The sequence below is a fragment of the Molossus molossus genome, unplaced genomic scaffold (genome assembly GCF_014108415.1).
Source record: "Molossus molossus isolate mMolMol1 unplaced genomic scaffold, mMolMol1.p scaffold_m16_p_18, whole genome shotgun sequence".
In the NCBI taxonomy this organism is placed as follows: Eukaryota; Metazoa; Chordata; class Mammalia; order Chiroptera; family Molossidae; genus Molossus; species Molossus molossus.
Window position 1 is genome coordinate 67,085,450 of NW_023425353.1, and position 23,370 is coordinate 67,108,819.

General features: G+C 57.2%; 1 protein-coding gene across 1 annotated transcript in view; it reads left to right on the top strand.

The window, feature by feature from the left end:
* Nucleotides 1–18,058, top strand: part of IL5RA (interleukin 5 receptor subunit alpha) — a 32,311-nt gene extending 14,253 nt beyond the window's left edge. Inside the window, exons 8-12 of the mRNA XM_036266539.1 lie at nt 267–412; nt 3,123–3,261; nt 13,494–13,584; nt 14,482–14,566; nt 17,852–18,058. Coding sequence (XP_036122432.1) covers nt 267–412; nt 3,123–3,261; nt 13,494–13,584; nt 14,482–14,566; nt 17,852–17,938 — 548 coding nt within the window. The 3' untranslated portion in view covers nt 17,939–18,058. The remainder of the gene's footprint in view (nt 1–266; nt 413–3,122; nt 3,262–13,493; nt 13,585–14,481; nt 14,567–17,851) is intronic.
* The last annotated feature ends 5,312 nt before the right edge of the window (nt 18,059–23,370 follow it).

Here is a 23,370-nt window from a genome sequence, read left to right on the forward strand (position 1 = left end):
GCCATCCAGGGCCGCACACCTGCTGGGTGGAGGCAGGGCTCCGGGCGCTTGGGAGAAGTAAAAAGGGGTGGCGGGTGGTCCTGCAATGAGCGGAAGAGGGAAACGTTTCTACCATTCGATGGCGTTTGGACCAGGACTCCAGGTGGTCCCAGGAGGGGTCTCTCGTGGGACAGGGCAGGAGTCAGAGGCGGGCCACTGAGTCCTGCGGCTTGGAGAGCAGGTGGGACCATCAGCCCTGCTCACCTGCCTCTCCCCCTCCAACCTAGATCGAGTCAATCCCCCGGGGGACGTCACGGCGGAGATAGACGGGACCCACCTCTCCGTCCGCTGGGGGAAGCCGGTCTCCGCCTTCCCAGCGCACTGCTTTAAATACGAAGTGAAAATTCACGGCACGAGGAACGGTTACTGCCAGGTAATGCTTCAGACCGTCCCGGGGCTGGGTGACAGCCTTCTGTTGGAAACACTTCGCAAAGTGTCTTCTGGGACTTCTCTGGGCACAGCTGGGGACCACAAGGTCAAAGATAGCTACACCTGCCCAGGCTTTATGAGAATAGACCAAACCTTACAGCCCTTTTTTTCTTGAAAGGACACACTTTTAGTTGAAAATGCCACAAGGTGTTAGGTAAAAACTCATGGTGGTTTCTCAATAATTAAAACTGGAACGACCATACAAAGCAACAATTTGGGGTGTAGATCCCAAAGAACTGAAGGCAGGGTCTCAAAGGGACACGTGTACACCCCTGTTCACAGCAGCATCGGTCACAACAGCCGAGGGCAGGAAATCCTCAAGTGCCCAGGTGAAGGAATAAACAAAATATGGTCTATGCACAGATGCACTATTATTGCATCTTAGAAAGGGAATTGTAACGCCTGCTGCAGCATGGACGGTCCCGAGGACACCGTGCTGCGTGAACTATGCCGGCCACCGCACGGCCCATACTGCACAATCCCACTTGTGTGGGACCCCGGAGCAGCTAACTTCACAGGGGCAGGAAGTGGGTGGTGGTTTCCAGGGGCTGGGGGAGTTTTGAATGGGGAGAGTTTCAGTTTTGCAAGATGCACACCGTGCTGGAGATCGGTCGCACACCTACATCAGTGTTCTCAGCCCCTGCGGAACGGTGCACTTAAACATGGTCAAGAAGGTGCATTTCATGTGATGTGCATGTTACCACAACTTAAAGAAACTCATCAGCGTGAGTGGACGAGAAGTTCAAGGGGAAAGGAGCTGGGAAGAAAGCCAGTATTTCCTGGGTGCCAGCCATCTGCCAGGCTTTATTATATGAATTCACCCCGCCCTGTCATGTAATTATCACTCCCATTTGACAAGAAAGTGAGGCTGAGTGAGATTAAGGGACTTGCCCAAAGTCACTAAGCTGGAAGCATACAGGGGAGTCAGGATTCACACTCATGTCTTAGGAACAGCGGGCAAAGCAAACGCAATTCAATTCGATTTCATACTACAAATATTGACAAGGGGACTTCTCCTAGAATGATGCTAAGGCTTTGTTAAAAAAAAAAAGAAAGAAAGAAAACAATGGTTTATCTTCTTAAAACCACAGACACAGGCAATAGGATTTTCACGCAGTATAGAAATACGACCACATCTGCAGAATCAAAGGGTGATCTTGGTAGCAGCCTGGGAGCTGGCTGTGCACGGGGCGGGGTGCTGGGATGGGGGGTCTTGGCTAATGCCCGGCACCAGGCGACCGGAGCTAAAACAGGCGGGGCTCGTGGAGCGGGGGGAGGGAGAACCATTTCTAGGAGCACTGGGAGAGCTGGGGTCAGGGACACCTCTCTGTCCGGGGCCCCAGGGGTTAGCTGGATGGTGGTGGCACTGATCAGCAGGGGGGACGTAGGAGAAGGACTCGTTCATGAGAAAACTGCCTCATTTCAGCACTGGACAAAGTCAGCTTAACCTGCCTGCGTCAAGTGAGCACATATGATTAGACCGAACCATTCAAAATTGCTGTATTTTTGTTGTCTTTCAAAAACATGTTTTTATTGATTTTAGAGAAAGAGGAAGGGGGAGAGAGAGAGAGGGAGAGAGACATCGGTGTGAGAGAGAAACATCGACTGGCCGCCACCTGCAGTCCCTCTACTACACGCCCACAACCCGGGCACGTGCCCTGACCGGGGATCGAACCAGTGACCTTTTGGTGCACAGGACAAAGCTCAACCAACGGAGCCACACTGGCCAGGGCCAAAATTGCTGCTTTTGCCCATCAAACATGGGTTGAGTATTGGCCCTCTTCGTGTGATTCACTCTAATATCTTCTTAAACGTGGGCTGAACACAGGTCATTCCGTTTAACCCCATGACCCATGAGTTAGGTATTGTAATTCCTATGTTACAGAGGATGGCACTGAGGCTCAGGGAGGTCAGAGGGTTGTTGTGCAGGTGGTTGGAGGTCAGCTAGAATTCAACCTGCTCTTCCTCCTTCCCTGTGCACGCCCCCCCCTCCCACCACAGTCCTTGCTCAAGGCTCAGCAGACTGTCTTAGTAACAAGACCAGATGCTGCTGGCTTTGCAGGTGACACGGCGGCAGCCACTGTTACTCAGCTCCGCCTGTGGGACAAATGCAGCCAAGGGTGCGTGCCAGTGACACTTTACTGGGGGGGCCCTGAAATTCCAATTGCATGCAGTGGACTACTGTTCTTTTGGTCGCTTTCAATCATTTAAAGATACATAAAGCATCCTCAGTTGGCAGGCCCGACAGAGACAGGCAGCAGGCCAGCGGGGTCCCACGGAATTAAGTTTGCTGATGCAGAATAGGATGAAAACCAGTGACCCTGCTGAGACATTTGAGTGCAGAATAAGGACAAGGTGAGGGACCGTGCATTATGCCATCAGCCGCTCTGGTCTTTCGAGGTGGAAACATCATTTGGACCCAGAAGGGCCATCTCGACCTCACAATTGCCCGTTTCATTTATTCTGGTTACCAGAGGGCTTCCCCCTGAAGGGTGACTGCCAACCGTCCACCCTGAAGCAACCTGAAACCTGTGTCCTACGGACCTGAGTTGAGTCACGATCCTTACAGATGACCTCCCGTTCTGACCACTGGCTTTACTTACGTGCATTGCGTGTCTGGAGATTTACTGCACTGCCCCTGTTTTCCCACGCAGAGAGAAACGATGACGACCAATGAATACAACTCCACGGTCAGTGACGCGTCCAAGTACTGCATTGAGGTGAGAGCGGCCGTGAGCTCTGGGTGCAGGCAGGACGGGCCGTGGAGCGCGTGGAGTCGGCCGGTGTACGCGGGTGAGTGTTGCACGTTTTAGAGCAGCGGCCTTGGTCCTGGTTCAAGCAGGTCATCCTGGAAAGGGTGCACGTTCACGCGTGGCGTGGAAACACTGTCGTAGCTCCACTGTCGGTCACTGCCCTCCCGACCGGATGCGCTGACCCTGGTCAGCGCCAGCCTTGCCCGAACCCCAGACCGAAGTCTTTTCCAGACGATTCGATTCTACTTCGGTCCAAGTTGTCACCACTGAGTTTTTAATGTGGGGACGGCGGCAGACGCATGTGCGCCGTCAGGCCTGCCGCAGAGTCGGCAGGCGTAGCTCGTGCCCCGTTCAAGCCGCCGTGCAGGGCGCCGGCCCGGACACCGGCATCGACGCCGTCCGCTGAGCCTGTTCAGGGTTCATCGCCTTCCTGCGTGTCCCCAGGCCTGTGCGATGGCCTAATCAATTTGTTTTTCTTTCCCATTTTTATTAATTTATTTTTGTTGCAGATATTCTCCTTTTTCTCCGCTAGACACCCTCCTTCCCATCCCCCCGCTGCCCAGCTTTGCTGTTTATGTCCATGGGTTACGCATACGTACACATAAGTTCTTTGGTTCATCTCATCCATCCCCCCCAGTCCCCCGACTCTGAGGTCTGTCAGTCTGAACCCTACTCCTTTCTGTGTCTCTGGGTCTATTTCGTTCATCAGCCCACCTTGTTCATTCTGTTCCACAAATAAGTGAGATCATGTGGCATCTGTCTTTCTCTGATTGGCTTATTTTGCTTAGCATCATCACTTTAAACTTTTCAATTACAGTTGATACACAACATTATAGTAGTTTCAGGTGTGCGCCCCGGTGACTAGACTTTCCGTAACGTACTGCGCGAGCACCCTGACAGAGCCCGCCCCGTCCGACTCCGCACACAGTTAGCAGAACATTATCGACCGTATCCCTGTGCTGGCTCTGCCCCATGACTGCTCTGTGACCACAGAGCAAGACGTATTCAAAGTGACAGAAAGCAAGGGCCTGCACCAAGATACTCCACCCAGCAAAGCTGTCATTTAGAATCACAGGACAGAGAGAGCTTCCCAGACAAGAAAAAACTAAAGGGGTTCATCACCACCAAACCGGCATTACATGAAATGTTAAAGGGTCTTCTTGAAGAAGAAGAAGAAGAAGAAGAAGAAGAAGAAGAAAAGATACAAAAATACGAACGCTAAAATGGCAATCATTGGATCTAACATCAACAACTGAATCTACAAAACAAAATAAATGAACAAGTAGAACAAAAACACTCATCGAGACAGAACATCTTGAGGGTAGCCGGACGGGAGGGCGCTGGGGGATGGGTGGAAAAGGGGCCGTTCTGTGTGGATTTTATCGCACGAGTCGGTCCATGTGTCCCTCAGCACAGTCACGAAGCAGGGCAGTTCCATCACCCCGGGGTCCCTCCTGCGTCTGTCTCCCTCTCCTCCATTCTCGGCACCTGGCAATGACTAACGCCCTCTCCAGTTCTATCATTTCCCGAGCCCGACAGGGATGCAGACTTTCGCTTCTTTCCTTGAGGAACGTTCCGAAATCGAGCAGGCTTCAGAGCCCACAGAGCCCGGCTCCGCCCCCTCCATCTGCCTCTGTTCTTGCTTTCCACCGAGCTGAGCGGTTTCCTCGGCCTGATGACCGCTGTGTCCGCCGCCGCATCAGTGGGGGGCCAGGCAGTGCCCAGTGGCGGCTCTGGGGGTCGCGCCCTTCTCACGGAGCCGCGTGGTGGTCCTGTGACCTGGAGACATGGCCTTGCACCTTGTGGACAGGAAAGTCATACCTCGTGGTTGCCTTTACCTGGGCGTCTGGGGCACCCACGGGCACTTTGTGAGAGAAGGAGATGGAAAACAGCTGGTGTGCCCGGCGTGTGTGCCACAGCCAGGCAGCCTGGGTGCAGACAGCAGGCGCTGCTGGGCCCGCGAGGACTCGCGTGGCGGGAAGCACACCGGAGCCTCGCGCGGGAGCACGGGCGTGATGAGCCTGGGCGCGGGGGACTGTGCCCCCTGCGACACGGCGCTTCCCTGCCCCTGCCCCTACATGCTTACGACCTGGACGGGGAGGGAGAGACAGATGAGACATCAGAGATCTGTCCAGCGCCAGGACCTGAGTTAGAGACGGCAGAAGACGACACTGCACAACTCACATCGTATTCAGAGGTCACTCAGGGGCTCTGCGGAGAGGGCGTCCCAGGCTCCTGCAGGTCATCAGAAGGAGTCGTGACCTCCTGTCACCACTGCAGGGGACAGAGAGCGACCGCGTGCCAGGTGTGGCGGCCCATGACCTAGTCAGCCCTGCCTCACCTCTCTGGGTCTCAGTTTCCTCACCTGTAAAGGGGGAGGGCCCCCTGAGCTCCCCCGACGCTGCCCTTCTCGCGGCTTCTCTCCCCATCGGCCCGCCACACGGGTGCTGAGAGCCAGCTCGGGACCATCAGCAGAGTTTGTTTTAGCTGGTTTTCCATGTGTCTGTCACTCTCCGTGCCAGCACGCTCCCTCATGACTGTTTCCCAACTAACGCCTTCCTAGTGGGGAACTGGGCTCCTCATCGCCCCCCCCCAGGGTTCCTCGTGGGCATCGTCTGTGGCAGAGCCCGGTACACACGCTGCCACCCTTTCCATGAAGGTGAACTCATCCATGTCACGACCCACCTCGTGAACCCGTCGCTTCTGGAATGGACTCCCCTGCTCGGTGTAGGGTCATTGGTGACTTCGGTCAATGCACACTTTTCATCTCTGGCCAGATAACTAAGCAACACACTGGGAAGTTCGGGCCCCCTGGGACGCCTTATGGGTGCTGCCCTTACCCCTGGAGGGTGCAGCTGGGACCGTGGCTCGCAATCCGCCCATTCCCTGCAGACAACCTTCCTGCCCTGCCCCTTGTCTCGCACACAGAGTGCTGAGACCTTCCAGTTCATTCCAACACCAAACCCCTCTTTCCTAGATAGTATCAACTCCACCTTAGTAGTAGCAGGGATGTTAAATAACGCCATCGTTACCAAACAGCCAAGGAGTGGCTATTACGGGCTAACTTTCTCAGACAGGCGCCCTGTGAGTCTGTTAGCAGATTTCATTAACCCATCAGAGCCCACGGCTATTGAATAAGGAGTGAGACCCAGGGAGAGGAACTTTGATCGACGAGAAGCAGGGAGGAGCCGGCACTGGCGTCCCATGAGGCCCCCCGAGGTCAGGAGGCTGGGGGACAGCACTTGAGGACAGGCCTGAGCTCTTTGCCTGTCTGAAACTTCTACTGGTCGCAGCCTTCTGTGCTAGGATTTCCAGAGCCAGGAATACGTGTATTTTTTTAAAAATAGAATTAGCAGTTTCATTTTATCAGCGCCGGTGATCACCTACCCTTCCTCAGCCGCTCCTAGGTCTTATCTTAGTGGCCAACTTCCCACTTGTTGAGTCTTCCTCTTTTCTAGACTTGCTTAACTTCTGCATTTCTTCTGTTCCTGGCCAGCTTGTGCTCCTGACCTGTTTACTCCGTGTCCTGACCCCAGGAGCACCTTCCCTGCTGAGCCTCGCCTCTCCCCGCAGCGAACCCCCATCGCCTGCGCCAAGCCGGCGGCTGTGGGACAAAACTGCCCCGTTGGGGCGGGTCAGGGGCCGCGTAGGATTTGGGCTGGGCTGGAATACGTGTCCATGAACACGGAGGAACTGGGAACTCTGCCCTTTTTCCTCCAACTTGGCTTTCACGAGCTGTGACTGTGAGAAAACCCGGCACCCGAATCCGAAGCTGGGGGTGGTGCCACCTGTGATGCCTCTAACCTGTCTCCTTACTGTGCACCACGGGGTCCGGCCCCCATCCCGTAGCTCCAACCCCTGCCCCGAGTCCTGTGCCCGCTCGTCCTCTTTCTTCTTCACTCTTATTTCTTCTGTTCTACTTTACAGGATTCTTTTAAAATTCCCACCCAGCGGAGAAGCAGGAGAGCCAGGGAAGGGGCAGATGAAGGGATATTTGGGGAGAGCCCAAATCAGGTTTCCCGACATCCACCTTCTTCTGTTTCTCAACTTGTGAACGCATTTTGCAAATTCTGGAGCTTTTGTGGGGCGAGAGATGGGGGCCTCTGGACAGCAGTCACCCAAACTGGCTGGGAAATACAAAGTTGACCCCAAAGCAACCTGAAAACCCACTTGGGCCCCCTAGGACTCCCAGAACTACTTCTTCTCACCCGGACTCCTGTGGCTGCAAGGTGATTAGACCACGCCTGGCAGCCCCCATGGTCCCCAGCAGGGGGCAGGACAACGGCACCCTGGTGGCGGTGCCATTGGCCTGAAGAAGGTCTAGCGGGAAGCTTCCAGAGTCTTCCCCCAATGTCGGGAGCAGGGACTTCAGCTGTGCTGTGAGGCTTGGCCACCGCTTGTGGGGTTCACAGTGGCCTCTCCCGCGGGCCTCTGCCCCACGTTGGGTCCCGCAGAGGGATGACAGCTTAGAGGGAGGAGGGGCTGTGCCAAGGGGCCAGGCGCTGTGCTAGGCTCCGTCCCCTACGTTAACTGTGTCTCTGCACAAACACAGGAGTCCCCGGACCACACAGACTGTGGTTGATGAGAAGAGAGAGGCTGAGAGGGTTAAGGAACCACCAAGAGTGATGGAGCTGGACGGTGGTGGGCGTGGGCTGGGACCTCCCTGCCCCATGGCCCTCCCTGCCCCCCAGGGCCTGTTGGCTGTTTCCTGTCCCTCCAGGCACTTACTGCTGCTCCGGTCTGCAGGGCTCAGACAGCGCCTGGATTCTAGACGTGCTTTGCTGAGTGAGGGACAGCTCAGGACGCCTTGGTTCTGATACAATGTAGTTAATCTTCATCACGATCAGAATAGCTAATATGTACTGAGCACCACCTACGTATTGGCACCGGGCTGAGCACTTTCCATATACTGACTCGCCCTGTCCTTGCCTCACTGCACAAAGCAGGCCATGGACGCCGGATTCCTGGCTCAGGTCCCCTCAGTAGCCAGGGGCAGAGCCAGGCTCAGCCCCCCACGGCCTGGTTGCTCAGGGCTCAGTGCCCACTGCGGCCTCTGCGGCTGCCGGTCAGCGGCTTCGGCGAGTTCACGGAGCAGGCTCAGCGCCCTGAAAGGGAAGCAGGTCCTGGTGGCTGGGCCCCCGTGGGCCTGCCCTCTGCGCGCCGTGGGGAAGCCGGCGGAGAAGCATTGGCACAGGGGACCTCTCCGGTCAGCGTCACCAGGTCTAGTCCGGCCGGGGCGGGGGGGAGGGGCATGCAGACCCTCAGTGTGTCCTGACCGCCACCCAGGGCCTCCGTGTGCCCCGGGCACTGGTTCCCTGGAGCTGGCGTCCCCGTGAAAGTGCTGCGTGTCGGCTGTGTCCCGGGCTGCTCTCCGGTTTGCGCTCTGAGGCTGTCTCGCTGTCCTCTCCCCGTCCCCCAGATCCAGGGCAGGCCCACAGTCCATGAACAGCTGCCTCACGGGGCGCCCCACCTGGAATGTCGGCTCTGCCAGGTGCGTGCCGGTGAGCCAGTGACCCCACCTGGGGCCCCTTCACGGAGGACTCCCCAGCCTCTCCCTCCGACCGACCGCAGGTACGCCCCGCCGCCTAGGCCGACGCCTTGGCTCCCTCCCAGTGAGCGGCCCCGCTGGCCCGGGAGCTGCTCCCAGCACCCGCTGCTTTGGGAGCACAGAACCGCTTCGCTGCAGGGGCCCATCCGTCCACGGATTAGCTCTGCTCCCTTGACACCTGTCGTTGAGTCTGAAGTCAGGTCCAGCTCAATATGGAAGCACGGAAGTTCCTACTGGTGCGGACAGTTCGGGGCAGGCCCGGAATCAAACCGACTCCCGAGTTAGCACTCCGTGCTCTGCAGACCAGAGCATCCCAGCGCAAGGGAGGCTGCTGCCCGGGGGGAGGGACCTGACCTCGGTCCCAGCCCCAGAGACAGAGCTGGACGAGGTCTGGGACTGGGCGGGGTCCAGACCTCGGTTTTTCCGGCTCGGTTGCCACCAGCCTATCACACTACACACCACCGGCGCCCCCTCCTCTTCTCTCGGTTCTGAAACAACGGAATTTTCATGAGCTGCCTTATTCTCAAGGTCAAATGGTTAGATGTCAAAAATGATGGAAGCCAAAGTCACCAGCAAGCAGACAGCTGGGCTCCCCGTGGGCAATGTCTGCACAGCCCTCGGGATGAGGGGGAGCCTGGAGGGCTTACGGGGGAGGCCCGGAGACTTCCTCTTTCTAGAGCTCGGTTCTGTTCAGCCGCACACTGTGCCGCCAGTTTCCTGAAAAGAAACAGTTTGAGTTTCTCCTTGAGTCAGAGCCAAAGCTCAGGTTATCTGGAAACACTGGTTCTGAAGAACTCCTCCGCGTCCAGAGACTCCAGAAGGCAAGCGCACGGCCCCTCCAGGGCAGCCCAGCCCGAGAGCGCTGCGATGGAATCACTTCGAGCCAAAGACGTGCACTGTGAGGGGAATCTGCTCTCGTGCCGACGACCCGGGGTTAGAGGAAGCGCAGTTTCCAGGCCACTTATTTATGTGACCGACGCTCAGTATTTTGCATCAACCGACAGCTGAGCAGCAGATGACCCGCAGTCGTTTCTGTTTGGTGAGCAGGCGAAACAGTCCGGCCCTCAGTTTACCTGCCTGTGCGTTCTTTCGCGGTGCAGCTGACCTTGGCCCTGATCTCGGCGGTGGGTTCTGTCCTCGGCACCGGGACACGGCCGCAGCCAGGCCCAAGAAATGACCTCCTGCTCCTTTGCTGCCCGCGCGTACCTTGCATATGCCGACACCTTTATTCGATGGAGAAATAAAATCAGCAGCCTCTATACTTCTGCTAATTCGGCGAGAATCTTCTCTTGGCAAAGCGAGAGCTGAGTGAGCAGCTACAGAGAGGGGTTCAGCCAAAAAGACACGAGTCATCATGGGCGGGAGCCAACAGCACTATCAACTGGCCCCTACACGTCAGGCCACGGGGCGTCGCACCCTGTAGACAGGAGTGGCGCCGGCTGTGTGACCCTGATAATGTTGACACCACTGCTCCATCTTTCTGCAGGACCCGAACTTGACCTGTCTGTTGACCCAGTTATAAACAGGAGGGGGTTGCCTGCCAACAGACCTAGATCTGTGTGCCGAGTGTGAGTCTGGGGTTCTGAAAGTCCTCACCGGGGTGCGGCCGCGCTGGCTGAGTGTGGAAAGTGACCCCTTCCAACACCATTTGCAACACGAGTGAATGACCTCGGGTTTCTCGAATGCATTTCTAGTACCTTACAAAGTCACACGCCCCGCCCCCAAGCTGTCCTCCAAGCCCCTCGAGGAACCCGTGTAGAGTCTTCCGGACAGATGAGAAGCAGGTATGACTGGGCAGGTAGGACAGGGACGCTGTGGCGCTTGCCTCTGCTTTCCAGGCTGTGAAATGGGTGTGAGCAGCCGGCTGCTCTGAGGGTCAGACTGCAGTGCGCCCACGGCCCAGGGTCGATGCCACCCCGTTCCGTGCACGTATTCGTCTGTGTTCACGGCCCCGCAAGTTCAGTTTCCAACTTTTGTTGGCATTACAGACATTTTGGTTGTAATGCAGTTTGGTCACTAAGTAGGCAAAGTACGTAGAAGTACCCGCAGATCTCTGCCGACCGAGTGACGATGCTGACAGCTGAAGAGCGTCCCCGTCACTTCCTTCCGCGCTCCAGTGAGCATGCGCGGTGGGTGTGGCGCCCCCTCCGTGCGGGGAGGAACCGGGGCTCAGGGCCCAGCTCCTTGCCCTGCATCAGCCAGCGCCTGCGACTCTGCCCAGCTTCCCATCCCCACCACCATCTCTCCTGTCACTGAGTCCAGTCCACCCAGCTTCCCATCCCCCACCCCCATCTCTCCTGTCACTGAGTCCAGTCCACCCAGCTTCCCATCCCCACCACCATCTCTCCTGTCACTGAGTCCAGTCCACCCAGCTTCCCATCCCCACCACCATCTCTCCTGTCACTGAGTCCAGTCCACCCAGCTTCCCATCCCCCACCACCATCTCTCCTGTCACTGAGTCCAGTCCACCCAGCTTCCCATCCCCCACCACCATCTCTCCTGTCACTGAGGTCCAGTCCACCCAGCTTCCCATCCCCCACCACCATCTCTCCTGTCACTGAGTCCAGTCCACCCAGCTTCCCATCCCCCACCACCATCTCTCCTGTCACTGAGTCCAGTCACCCAGCTTCCCATCCCCCACCACCATCTCTCCTGTCACTGAGTCCAGTCCACCCAGCTTCCCATCCCCCACCACCATCTCTCCTGTCACTGAGTCCAGTGCACCCAGCTTCCCATCCCCACCACCATCTCTCCTGTCCCTGAGTCCAGTCCACCCAGCTTCCCATCCCCACCACCATCTCTCCTGTCCCTGAGTCCAGTCCACCCAGCTTCCCATCCCCCACCACCATCTCTCCTGTCCCTGAGTCCAGTCCACCCAGCTTCCCATCCCCCACCACCATCTCTCCTGTCCCTGAGTCCAGTCCACCCAGCTTCCCATCCCCCACCACCATCTCTCCTGTCCCTGAGTCCAGTTCACCCAGCTTCCCATCCCCCACCACCATCTCTCCTGTCCCTGAGTCCAGTCCACCCAGCTTCCCATCCCCACCACCATCTCTCCTGTCCCTGAGTCCAGTCCACCCAGCTTCCCATCCCCACCACCATCTCTCCTGTCCCTGAGTCCAGTCCACCCAGCTTCCCATCCCCCACCACCATCTCTCCTGTCCCTGAGTCCAGTCCACCCAGCTTCCCATCCCCACCACCATCTCTCCTGTCCCGGAGTCCAGTCCACCCAGCTTCCCATCCCCCACCACCATCTCTCCTGTCCCTGAGTCCAGTCCACCCAGCTCCCATCCCCCACCACCATCTCTCCTGTCATGAGTCCAGTCCACCCAGCTTCCCATCCCCACCACCCATCTCTCCTGTCCCTGAGTCCAGTCCACCCAGCTTCCCATCCCCCACCACCATCTCTCCTGTCACTGAGTCCAGTGCACCCAGCTTCCCATCCCCACCACCATCTCTCCTGTCCCTGAGTCCAGTTCACCCAGCTTCCCATCCCCCACCACCATCTCTCCTGTCCCTGAGTCCAGTCCACCCAGCTTCCCATCCCCACCACCATCTCTCCTGTCCTGAGTCAGTCACCCAGCTTCCCATCCCCACCACCATCTCTCCTGTCCCTGAGTCCAGTTCACCCAGCTTCCCATCCCCACCACCATCATCTCCTGTCCCTGAGTCCAGTCCACCCAGCTTCCCATCCCCCACCACCATCTCTCCTGTCCCTGAGTCCAGTCCACCCAGCTTCCCATCCCCCACACCATCTCTCCTGTCCCTGAGTCCAGTCCACCCAGCTTCCCATCCCCCACCCCCATCTCTCCTGTCCCTGAGTCCAGTCCACCCAGCTTCCCATCCCCCACCACCATCTCTCCTGTCCCTGAGTCCAGTCCACCCAGCTTCCCATCCCCCACCACCATCTCTCCTGTCCCTGAGTCCAGTCCACCCAGCCTTCCCATTCCCCCACCCACCATCTCTCCTGTCCCTGAGTCCAGTCCACCCAGCTTCCCATCCCCACCACCACTCTCCTGGTCACTGAGTCCAGTCCAACCCAGCTTCCCATCCCCCACCCCCATCTCTCCTGGTTACTCTCCTGTTTCTCATTCATTCTGTCTTCTCGTTGTCTACACCTGAGTAGGCCATTCCCCCAGCGTCATCCCCACCACCATCTCTCCTGTCCATGAGTCCAGTTCACCCCGCTTCCCATCCCCACCACCATCTCTCGTCCCCTGAGTCCAGTCCACCCAGCTTCCATCCCCACCCACCATCTCTCCTGTCCCTGAGTCAGTCCAACCAGCTTCCCATCCCCACCACCATCTCTCCTGTCCCTGAGTCCAGTCACCCAGCTTCCCATTCCCACCACCATCTCTCCTGTCCCTGAGTCCAGTTCACCCAGCTTCCCATCCCCACCACCACTCTCTCCTGTCCCTGAGTCCAGTCCACCCAGCTTTCCCTCCCCACCACCATCTCTCCTGTCCCTGAGTCCAGTCCACCCAAGCTCCCATCCCCACCCCCATCTCTCCTGTCCCTGAGTCCAGTCCACCCAGCTTCCCATCCCCACCACCATCTCTCCTGTCCCTGAGTCCAGTCCACCCAGCTTCCCATCCCCCCCCCCCATCTCTCCTTCCCTGGTCCAGTCCACCCAGCTTCCCATCCCCCACCACCATCCAGTCCCATCCCCCACCACCATCTCTCCTGTCCCTGAGTCCAGCTCCGGTTTCCTTCCCTGTCGTCAGGAAGTGATGAGCAGAAGCCCTCCACGGAATGGATCCTGCTCCTTCTCATGGCGACCATCTGCTTGTTCGTCCTCTCCCTCACCTGTAGGACGTAGGTATCTGCACTGGGCGCCCCCTGCGGGCCGAATCCGCTCGGGTTCTTGTTCCTGGGGACAACCTCTCCGGGATGAGTGGGAACCGAATCAGAGAGAGGAACACCAGCAGGCAGTTCAGACAGGGACACAGCCCGCGTCCGGCCTGCAGCCGCTCTGAGCGCGTGCGTCGGTCCACCGTCCGTCCCTTGGTGCCTTACCCCCGGCCGGCCCCTCAGCATGTGGCTGCCTTTGTCCACACGCCTTTTACATCTGCTGAAGGAAGGCGGCCACGAGGCTGCGGCCACTCTAGTTCCTCCCGTGGGAACCTGGTTATGAGGTGCGACTCCAGCCCTCCCCTGCGGCCATCCGTCTCCGAGGGGCTGACTGTCCTTGGGTCAGACACAGTCTAGAAATGTCACCCAGATCTGGTGACCCGCCCGAGAGTGGGGAACGGCCCCATCCACCCTCCTCTCATTTTAGTCTTCAGTGGGTGCTCACGAGGGGGCCCCAGGACAGGGTCTCAGCCCTCACCCAGTTTGGGCTTTTATATTTTATTTTTTCTTTTGTTTTTGTTTGTTTTTTATCCTCACCTGAGGACATTTTTGCAGATAGAGTGGGTAGGAGAGAGGGAGGAAGAGAGAGAGAAACATTGACATGAGAGAGACACATCGACTGGCTGCCACCCACACGACCTCAACCAGGGCCGGGGACAAACTGCAACCGAGGTACGTGCCCTTAGCGGGAACCGAACCCGGGTCTCTCCGGACCACAGGCCCACGCTCTAACTGCTGAGCCAAACTGGCCAGGGCGTCAACACGGATTTGAAGAGCCCCGACAGCGGGTCCTGCAGGAGCCGAGGCTGGTGTTCCGAGCGGCCCGCAAGGCCCTGATTCCCTCCTTTACTCTGCTTTCAGATGTCACGTGTGGACCAAGTTGTTCCCCCCGATTCCAACACCAAAAAGGAACATTCAAGTTTTCATCGCAACCATTAACTACGAGGTAACGTCGACGGTGCTTCGGCTGGGTCCTGTCTGCCCAGGGTTGGGTCCCCAGGGATCTGCCACCGAGTTGCTGGCGGTCCGTGTTGTAAGGCGGGATCTTAGCCCGGGAGGCGGGGGGCTGTCTGTGGCGCTCTGGCGGACTGGTTCTGTGTGCCCATTCCTGCCTCTGAATTCTGGAAAGGTCCCGCTCAATGCCGAGCGTCCTCACCAGTCACATTGTGAGGCCACCTCTGAACCGACCCCGGGCGATTCCGTCGAGCCCGTGAGCCCTGACTTCGCAGTCTGAGGAGTCAGAGGCCGCGGCGAGAGGGCCCCGTAGTTGGTTCAGGCCTGACGCTGTGAGGGTCTGGGTTTCTGCACAGGGGTGTCCTCATCAACCAAGATTTTCAGATGCACATTCCTCAGCTCCTTGGTGTGAAGGACCAGAAGGAAGGCAGATGATCTCTCCACCCACGCGCGTGCTCGGGCCCTTTACGCCCGTCAGAGCGCGGGGGACCCGCACGCCGACCTACCCAGGGCTCTCCAGTCGTCCGGCAACTTTGGGGGGTGGGGGGAAGATCACTTTCCCAGGGAATCGTCGTGACATCTTTGTTAAAAATCAGTCGACGTGTATGTGAGGGTCTCCTTCCGGACTCTCCGTGTGGCTTCATTGACCCATTTGTCTGTCTTTATGCCCGTACGACACTGTCTTAATTAGGGGAGTTTCGGTGTAAACCTGGAGACCAGCGAGCGTCAGGCATCCAAATGTCATTTTTTTCAGGGCTGTTTTTGTTATTCTAGGTGTTTTTCATGCTCACACACGTTTGAGAGCCAGTTTCTGCAGAAAAGGCCGGGACCTTGCTCAGGGTGGTGGTGTGTTCCGGCTCGGTCTGGGGGAAGCGACCTCGGAACAGGACCGAGCCTGACCTGTGACCACGACACCGTGTGTTTGTGGCGTGTTCTCTCCTCCCTGTCGGCACCGCGTAGCTGTTCGGTGTGGTCATGGCACTGTGCTCGGCGGGCCTGCCCTGGAACCCAGCAGCTGCTTGGTCAGGGCTCCGCCCCCTTTTCTAGGAGGAGACCCAGGGTGACGATTTCGGGCGCAATGGTTCCGCAACTCCCCCGCGTTAGGTACACGGTCCTGTGAGGCGGCCAGAGCAATATGCAAATGAGCGCCAGCGAAACTTCATTCACACAGACAGACAGAGCCGGACCTGCAGCAGCCCTCGGCTGTACATGGAGCAGTTTTCTCAACACATTCAGTTTTCTGTCTAAAAACACCCATGATCAGACGAACCAACGGCGCCTCGTGGTAGGGACAGGAAAGGGTCCGTCTAACACCAAACGGATCATTTCAGTAAGCCGTGACCGCGGGGTTTGGGATGATTGGACAGCAGTCCTCTCAACCCAGTGAAGAGAGGGTGGAGGGGACAGGAGTGGCCCTGCCCTCCGCCCCAGGCTCGCGCGAGCGGGGCACCGCCGTGTGCTCTCGTCAACCGCAGCTTGTCCGGAGGTGGGCGGCCGGGTGAGGAACTGTCGTGGGCCCTCTGAGCGGCGTTCTCTGTCCTTGCTGTGACCGCCTGTCGTCAGCCCTGAGAAGCCGGCTGAAGGCCTCTGTCCTGTCTGTTCCCTGCAGAGCCCCAGAGCCTGCCTTTAATTCCCTGGGGCTGGTGGAAGAAACTAAGAGCTCATCGTATATACGCTTGAAGCTTGTGGTGGACTAAAATCAAGTCAGGTGTGCAAAACACCAACCTGGGGGTCGGTAAGCTGGGTTCAGAAGAAGCAAAGGTTATTGTCAGGGCTCAGCATGCCAGGCTCCTCGGACAACCGCCGTCTTCTCACATTGCAGAGCCATGTAGGGACGAGGGGGAGGGGCAGGGGGAGGGGGAGAGGAGAGCAAGACAGCTAGCAGGTAGAATTGGGAAAAGCCAGTACTGCCTCCTGCTTTTTCTCCTGCTGCCCAGGTTCTGCACCTGGGAGAGCTTGGGAGCCAGGGCACAGCTGGGCACAGCTGGCAGAGCCTCAGTCTCTACCTCCAAAGGCAAAACCTCTGCTACCAGGGCGACAAGGAGGCCCATTAGTGGCCTCGGCAGCGAGGCTCTGGCAGACCTCTGGGGAGCATCTGGCTGGTGGGAAAGAGCACTCCGCCTGTAACTAGGACCAGGCCTCTGAGCGTGGCTGGGCACCAGGTCTGGGCTGGACGGCCGCGGCCCCCCGAGCTCTCCTTGAGCCACACTCTGCTTGTTCAGACCCAGGTTGGAAATGGTGACATTCAAAGGACGGCTACTTGGGGTGAAGGGACGCATGAAAGAGGGATACGTTTGCCTTTAGCAGTAATTTAAAAAAAGGCTTCTTGTAAAAAAATCTTATCCTGCCCTGGCTAGGTATCTCAGTTGGTGAGAATGTGGTCCCGATACGCCAAGGTGGCAGGTTCAATCCCCAGTCAGGGCACATACAAGAACCAGTGGTCGCCCGGCGGGTGTGGCTCAGTGGTTGAGCATCGACCCTGCACCAGAGGCCTCCGGTTTCTACCATAGTAACGGAGAGGGAAAGTCAGGGTGTTCCAGGTGCAGACGCAGAGCCCACGCGTGTGGTCCGCCCAGCTCAGCAGTGCCCTGCACATCCTGGAAGGCACGTGGTCTCTCCCAGTGGACAGTTCTCTAATTAATATGGCATTATTCATAATCACTGAGTCTGGACGTAACACATGTAAACTGCAGACAGAATGTGGCGGAGCTGTTACAAATGATGCCACAGCACATGTAATAGAATTTAAAACAGTGTACAATGTTACACAGAAAGAAATCAATTATTTATGAAGTGTGGATTCACTTGACTTCACAACTGTAAAGATAACTTTATATGCAGGAAAAAAGGGCCAAGGAGGCCCCATGGGCTGTGTTTGGGGGATGGGCTCATGGGTAATTTTTGGTCTTCTTTCTACTTTATTTTCCACATTGTCTTCAGTGAACATTTACTATTCCTAGAAGCAAAACAGACTTATAAAACAATTGTCCAGAAGTTTCAAGGACCCGACTGGTGTGGCTCAGTGGTTGAGCCTCGACCCTGTACCAAGAGGTCGCAGGTTCGATTCCCGGTCAGGGCACATGCCCAGGTTGTGGGCCCGATCCCCAGTGGGGGGCGTGCAGGAGGCGGCCAGTCGGTGTTCTCTCTCATCGATGTTTCTATCTCTCTCTCCCTCTCCCTTCCTCTCTCTCTAAAATCAATAAAGAAAAAAAATTTTAAAAAGAAGTTTGAAGAAATGAGTTCTGTAAAAGAGCTAAGAGGATGTTCTGTTTTGCAGAAAACTGGTTCGGTCGAAACGGAAAGTGAAGTCGTCAGTTACGTGGAAGAGCATGGACTCGTGGACCTGGAAGACGTCGTGTTCTAGCGGGGATGGTGGCGCGGACCGGGAACCCACCCGCCCCGGTGACAGAGGAGAGAGAGCTGTGACCCCTGGCTCTGAGGAGAGCAGAATGCACTGCACACTGGTAGCTGCAAGGCCACACCCCCAGACGTGGCTCTTAAAACTGTGCGTCCTGCATCAGAACCTCCTCCCTCACGCAGAGTGCTTCACTGACTCCTCTGACCGTTCTCCACGTCTGTCCTCCTCACCTGCCAGTGTTTGAGAGTCCCATGACTGACTCGACGTCTCTGTGCAGGAGACAGTGTTGAAGGCTCGTGTGGACCAGGGCATTCCTGCAGCACCGGTGTGGCTGCTGCAGTCACGGTCTCAGGGAGAAAGCACTTCGCACCGGCCTGGAGTGAGTCAGGAGCACGGGTTCCAGGCTGTCCTTCCCACGACAAGTGGGAGCCACGGTGTCTCCCCCACCCCCACCAAGTTCTTGACTCCTTGGGGGAGAGAGACTATCTCAGGCTCCGCAGGCACGATCTCGATAGCAATCCGGGGCGAACGGATTCGGAAGCATGAAGAGCTGGTGCATCACTGCGACCAAGAAGGACAGGTCTGAGCCTCGCTACCCTGGGAATCCAGCTGGGCTGTCGGGGGCCTCCTCAATCAACGACAAGCTTTCTGAGGACGCTGGCTGGTAGAGACTTCAGGGCAGCCGTTGGCCTCTGCTCCAGCCTCTGAGGTGTGGAAGGGCCCTGCCAGCCGCGCCGCCCGGACAGGAGGCCGTTCTCAGGCCTCGCCTGGGGTGTGCACCTAGGCTGGAGGCCTTTCGGAAGGGTGGCAGGTGATCGGCTCCAGGTGGAACCAAGCTCAGGTGGGTTCCGGGCAGAGCAGGGCCAGGAGGAACAGGTGGCCCCTGGCGCAGGAAGCAGGGGCCAGAGCAAGGTCACAGACCCCTTGTGGGGCACACTCCCACGCTTTCCCGAGATGGTTCAGCCTGTCTCGGGGCAGGAAAGGGGCGAGTTGACTACCAAATACATCCAGGGCTCGTCGTCCTGGCAACAGCCTCCCCTGCGGCCAGCAGAGAGGTGGCCCAGGACCGCAGGGGAGCGCTCTGACAACGGTCAATTACGGCTGGTTTCCAACTGCGAGGGACGGACTGTTCGGGCGTCCACCAAAGTCACACGTTGACACGCTTCCTGCCCATCGATCATATTAAGCGGCAGTTAGGTCCTCAGGGTGTTGCCCTATAAAGGGGCCCCGGAGAGCGTTCTTCCCCTGGTTGGACATACGACACGTCTGTGACCAGGGCGAGGGCTCTGGCCCGAGCCTGCCCCGCCGGCACCCCGATCTCAGACTTCAGCCTCCAGAACTGGGAGACACCTGCTGTCTCTAAGCCACCGTCTGCGCTACCTTGTCCCAGCAGCCTGAGCGGGGACACCCGGGGGAGGGGGAGGCGCCTCCCACAGCACCTCCAGTCCCGGCAAGCCCCCTGGTCACTCTGACACCCCACTTTACAGAGGCGACGCCGAGGCGTGGAGAGGTGGTTAGGGAGGGGCATGGTGAGGACTGAGTGCCAGGCCCGGGGACCCCAGGGCTGTGGGCGTGAATGTGCCTGGGGACGCCCTGGAGGGTCACCACGGCAGATCGCGACCCCCGAGGGCTTCCGAAGAGGAGGTCTGGCAGGTGGCGCTGTTGCTGGCTCCTGGCCACACCGAGGACAGCTGTCTGGGTGGTCTGACCAACGTCAGCCTCTGCAAAGCAGCTGCCCAGGAAACAAGCGGCGGGAAATCCTGCCAAATGCGTGGCCCTTTGGGGCTACTGCTCCCGGTCTGATCGTCCAAAGTGGAGTGGGCACCTAGGATGGCGTCCCGCCTCTGCCCCACAGGCCGGGGACATGGAGCCCTCTGCGGCCACGTGGCCATCTGGTGTGGCTGGTGGTCACCCGGCCCCGCCTCAGGACATGTGTCCGGCGTTAGGATGGCTCTTCCTCACTGCCGGGCTCATGGGACCGCGGTCTCTTCCTCTGGGAAGCCTCCGCCCCCGGGGGTAGTGCCCCGGGCCCAGCACCAGGCTGGTGTCTGTCCCCAGACTGAGCTCCAGGAGGCCAGGAGCCTGGGCCATGCGTCGCTTTACCTGCGTGTCTACGGCAGCACAAGACCCCGAGGAAGGGGACACGCATGTGGACTGGCAGCCAGTGGAACGTGGTGCAGACCAGGCCCGCAGTGATGTCGCGGGCTGGGAGGTGGCATCCGGGAGGACATGCCTGAAATCGCCCGGAGACACGCGTGCCTCACCATCTGTGACGGCGCAGCTCAGCTGGGCTGTGGGAGAAAGTGGCACGTTTTGAGTGGCCTCAGGTGGTGGACACACTAGACAGTAAACACCCTCATCAGCAGGTTGATGAGACCTTGGTCCCCAGCCTCTGTGGCCTTTCAAGTTCCCTGAGTGCCTCGTGGGGTGGTGCTGGGGAGACGGGAGGGAGGTTCCGTCTGCCAACAGCGTGCCCCTGAGCCTCCTGGTGGGAGCCTCGCTGAAGAGCCGGGGCCCAGCTCTTGGCGCGGGGTGGGGGTGGGGGGGAGAGTCCATGTGCACAGAGAACACTGATTAAAAGCCCAAACTCTTTCACCGTGAGGCTCTGTGTCAGGACCATCTGTTGGTGGAATGAATAACCCTCAGGTGCTAATTGGTAAGGAAAACTAGTTCTCGGGAAGTGAGAACAGAACAGAAAACACTTTTTGAAGGCAGGCGAGGTGAGAAACCTAATTAGAACGGGACCTGGTGGAGCCCAGGGGTCTTGGTGACAATGAGCAGCTATTCCTGCCTCCCCATCCTGCAAACCACATGCCAGGCCACACGTTTTCCGAAAACCATTCCTTTTATAAAGAACATTATGCTGGAGGTGGAGCCAGCCTCGTTCCCCAGGTGTCTGTTTTGGGGAGTGTGAACGCATTCAGAGTCAGCAGTGTTAACATACATGATGGTGAATCGTCTGTCTGCAAAGGGAACAGAGTGTTTCTCCTGTCCTTCCAAAAGAGCCCCGTAATCCCCCACCGTCTTCATCTTCTCGCAGCTAGGACCACTGCAGTAGCCTCACACCCGAACTCCTCACCTCTCGTGTTCCCTTCCTTAGCGGCGTCTGTGACACCTGCCTGCCCACCCCAGGCCAAAGCCCTTCCGCAACCCATCACCTTCCATGGAAAGCTCCTTTGCAAACAAAGTCCCCCCTGATCAGCTCATCAGGGGCCTGGAGGCCACATCCCCAAGGACAGCTGTGCTCTCGGGTCCTCCAGGCCCCTGCCTACACATTCTCTGGCAGAAAAGCCGTTTCAGTCTCTCTTGACATTTCAGCTGCTAAGTCTTGGCTCTTTGCCGCCAGGAAGTCTCCCTCTTTGTCCCTGGGTCCCTTCTGTTTGGGTCTATTCTATCATTTACTACGTTACTTGGCACCTTTCCCTTGTGTTTCAGGTAGAAACACGCAGAGACAAGAACTGTGTCCTGTTGATCTTTGTGGATTTAACCACCAAGTAGGAACTGGTTGAACTTAGCCAGACAGTGAAAATGAGGGCGAGTTTCTTAAATGGACTAGAAAACTAGAGCAAGTTAGGTCTAAAGAACTATGCTCTAGGTGGTGGACTCCTTCTGAGCGCTGCCTGGCAACAGCAGGAATGAACTGGCAACAAAGTAACAGAACGTGACAGCAGGAATGAACTGGCAACAAAGTACCAGAACTCACAGTTGCCGACTCCGGCTCTAGCAGCGCCTCAGCTGCCAGCCCTGGGTCCCGGCGGCCTCTCCGTACCTGGAGTCAAACGCAGCCCACCTGCCCATGTGCCTGACGTTGGCATCCCAGTGACTCTTCCCTGTGAAGGTGTGTTATCAGCTTATCTCATTTATTAAGATTAAAAGCAGAGATATGTCCCTGCCAGAGGATAAAAGGAAAGAACATCTATCTGGGATAAGGGGAGGGATTTTCTGGAAAGAGACCAACAGGACAGTACTGGGGTCATAGTTCAAAGGCCAAAAGCTTTTTAAAGGGTTGATTGTAGTATTTTCAGCTGTGAGAGCTCCGGGTCTCTGCGTGGCTGTGTCCTAACAGATCTTTATTTATAAAGAACAGGTGATGAGCCAGATGCACGGGACACGTTTATACTGTGCAAGCTTTTTAAAAATCTGAAATCCAAGTGTCACTGGGCCTCCCTTATTTTTTCCTGGCAACCTTGGTCTTGTAGGATAGCCCGGGTTTGAAAACAGCCCTGAGACACCTGGAGTCAGGTACAACCAACAAGTGAAAACACCGGCTGCAGCAGAGACGGAGAAGCAGTCGCGCTGGGCCACTTCGGAGCAGAGAAACCAGCACCGAGCTGTGTGGCTGTCTGTGCAGGGTCCACCTGGAGTCCAGCCCCCCACCCCGGCCGCTTTTCACCAGTGCTGTATGGCTTCCTGGGGTGCTCACTGACTTATTCTCTTCTCCTTGGGAACCAGTATCCCTACCTACCTATCTATCCATCCAGCCATCCACCCATCTATCCATCCAGCCATCATCTATCTCTATCATCTATCTATCTATTTATCTATCATCTATATCTATCATCTATCTATCTATCATCTATCTATCATCTATTTATCATCTATCCATCTATCTATCATCTATATCTATCTATCTATCTATCTATCTATCTATCTATCTATCTATCTATCATCTATCTATCTATCATCTATCATCTATCACCTCTCCATCCATCCATCATCTAGCTCTATTATCTATCTACTCATCTATCTATATTATCTATATCTATCTATCTATCTATCTATCTATCATCTATCATCTATCTTTCATCTCTCACCTGTCTACTTACCTACACGCCTCTGAGGACCTGGGGCCACAAGCTGCCAACACCTGCCTCCCAGCCTCCCTAGTCAGCTGTGTGACCCAGGACAAACCTCGGAGCCGCTCGGCCCCGTTCCCATGCAGCAGATACGGGTAGTGAGCAGTACTGGGCCACCAGCTGCTTTGCACAGAGGCCGGCACACTCAGGAAGCATAACCATTGTCAGCCACGGTTGTTATTGCATTTCTCTGTATTGTGACAAAACACTGTCCTGGTCCCTTGGCTTCTCCACCCACAGTCTGACTCCAAACCAGGTGATTTCATCTCAGCCTCAGAGTGTCTTCATCTCTGTCCTGTGTGGGTGGGGTCTCTTCTTCGACGGCCCCAGCCCCTCGCGGAGGGTCAGCATCAGGACTTGCCCGGTCTCCACTGAGCACCCACCACGGCCTCCTGCTGAACTGGAGGCCGGCGCCCTGCGCCCCCGCAGGCTGTTCTAGGCGTTCAGTGCACTGAATTAAGAATTCTAAATCAGTTCCGACTCGAACTGCTGACTTGCCCTGGGTGGTGTGTCACCAAGTTGTCTCCGTTTCTTAAGTGAAAAAGAGATAAAACCTGCGCCCCTGCTTCTTGGTGGGAAGAA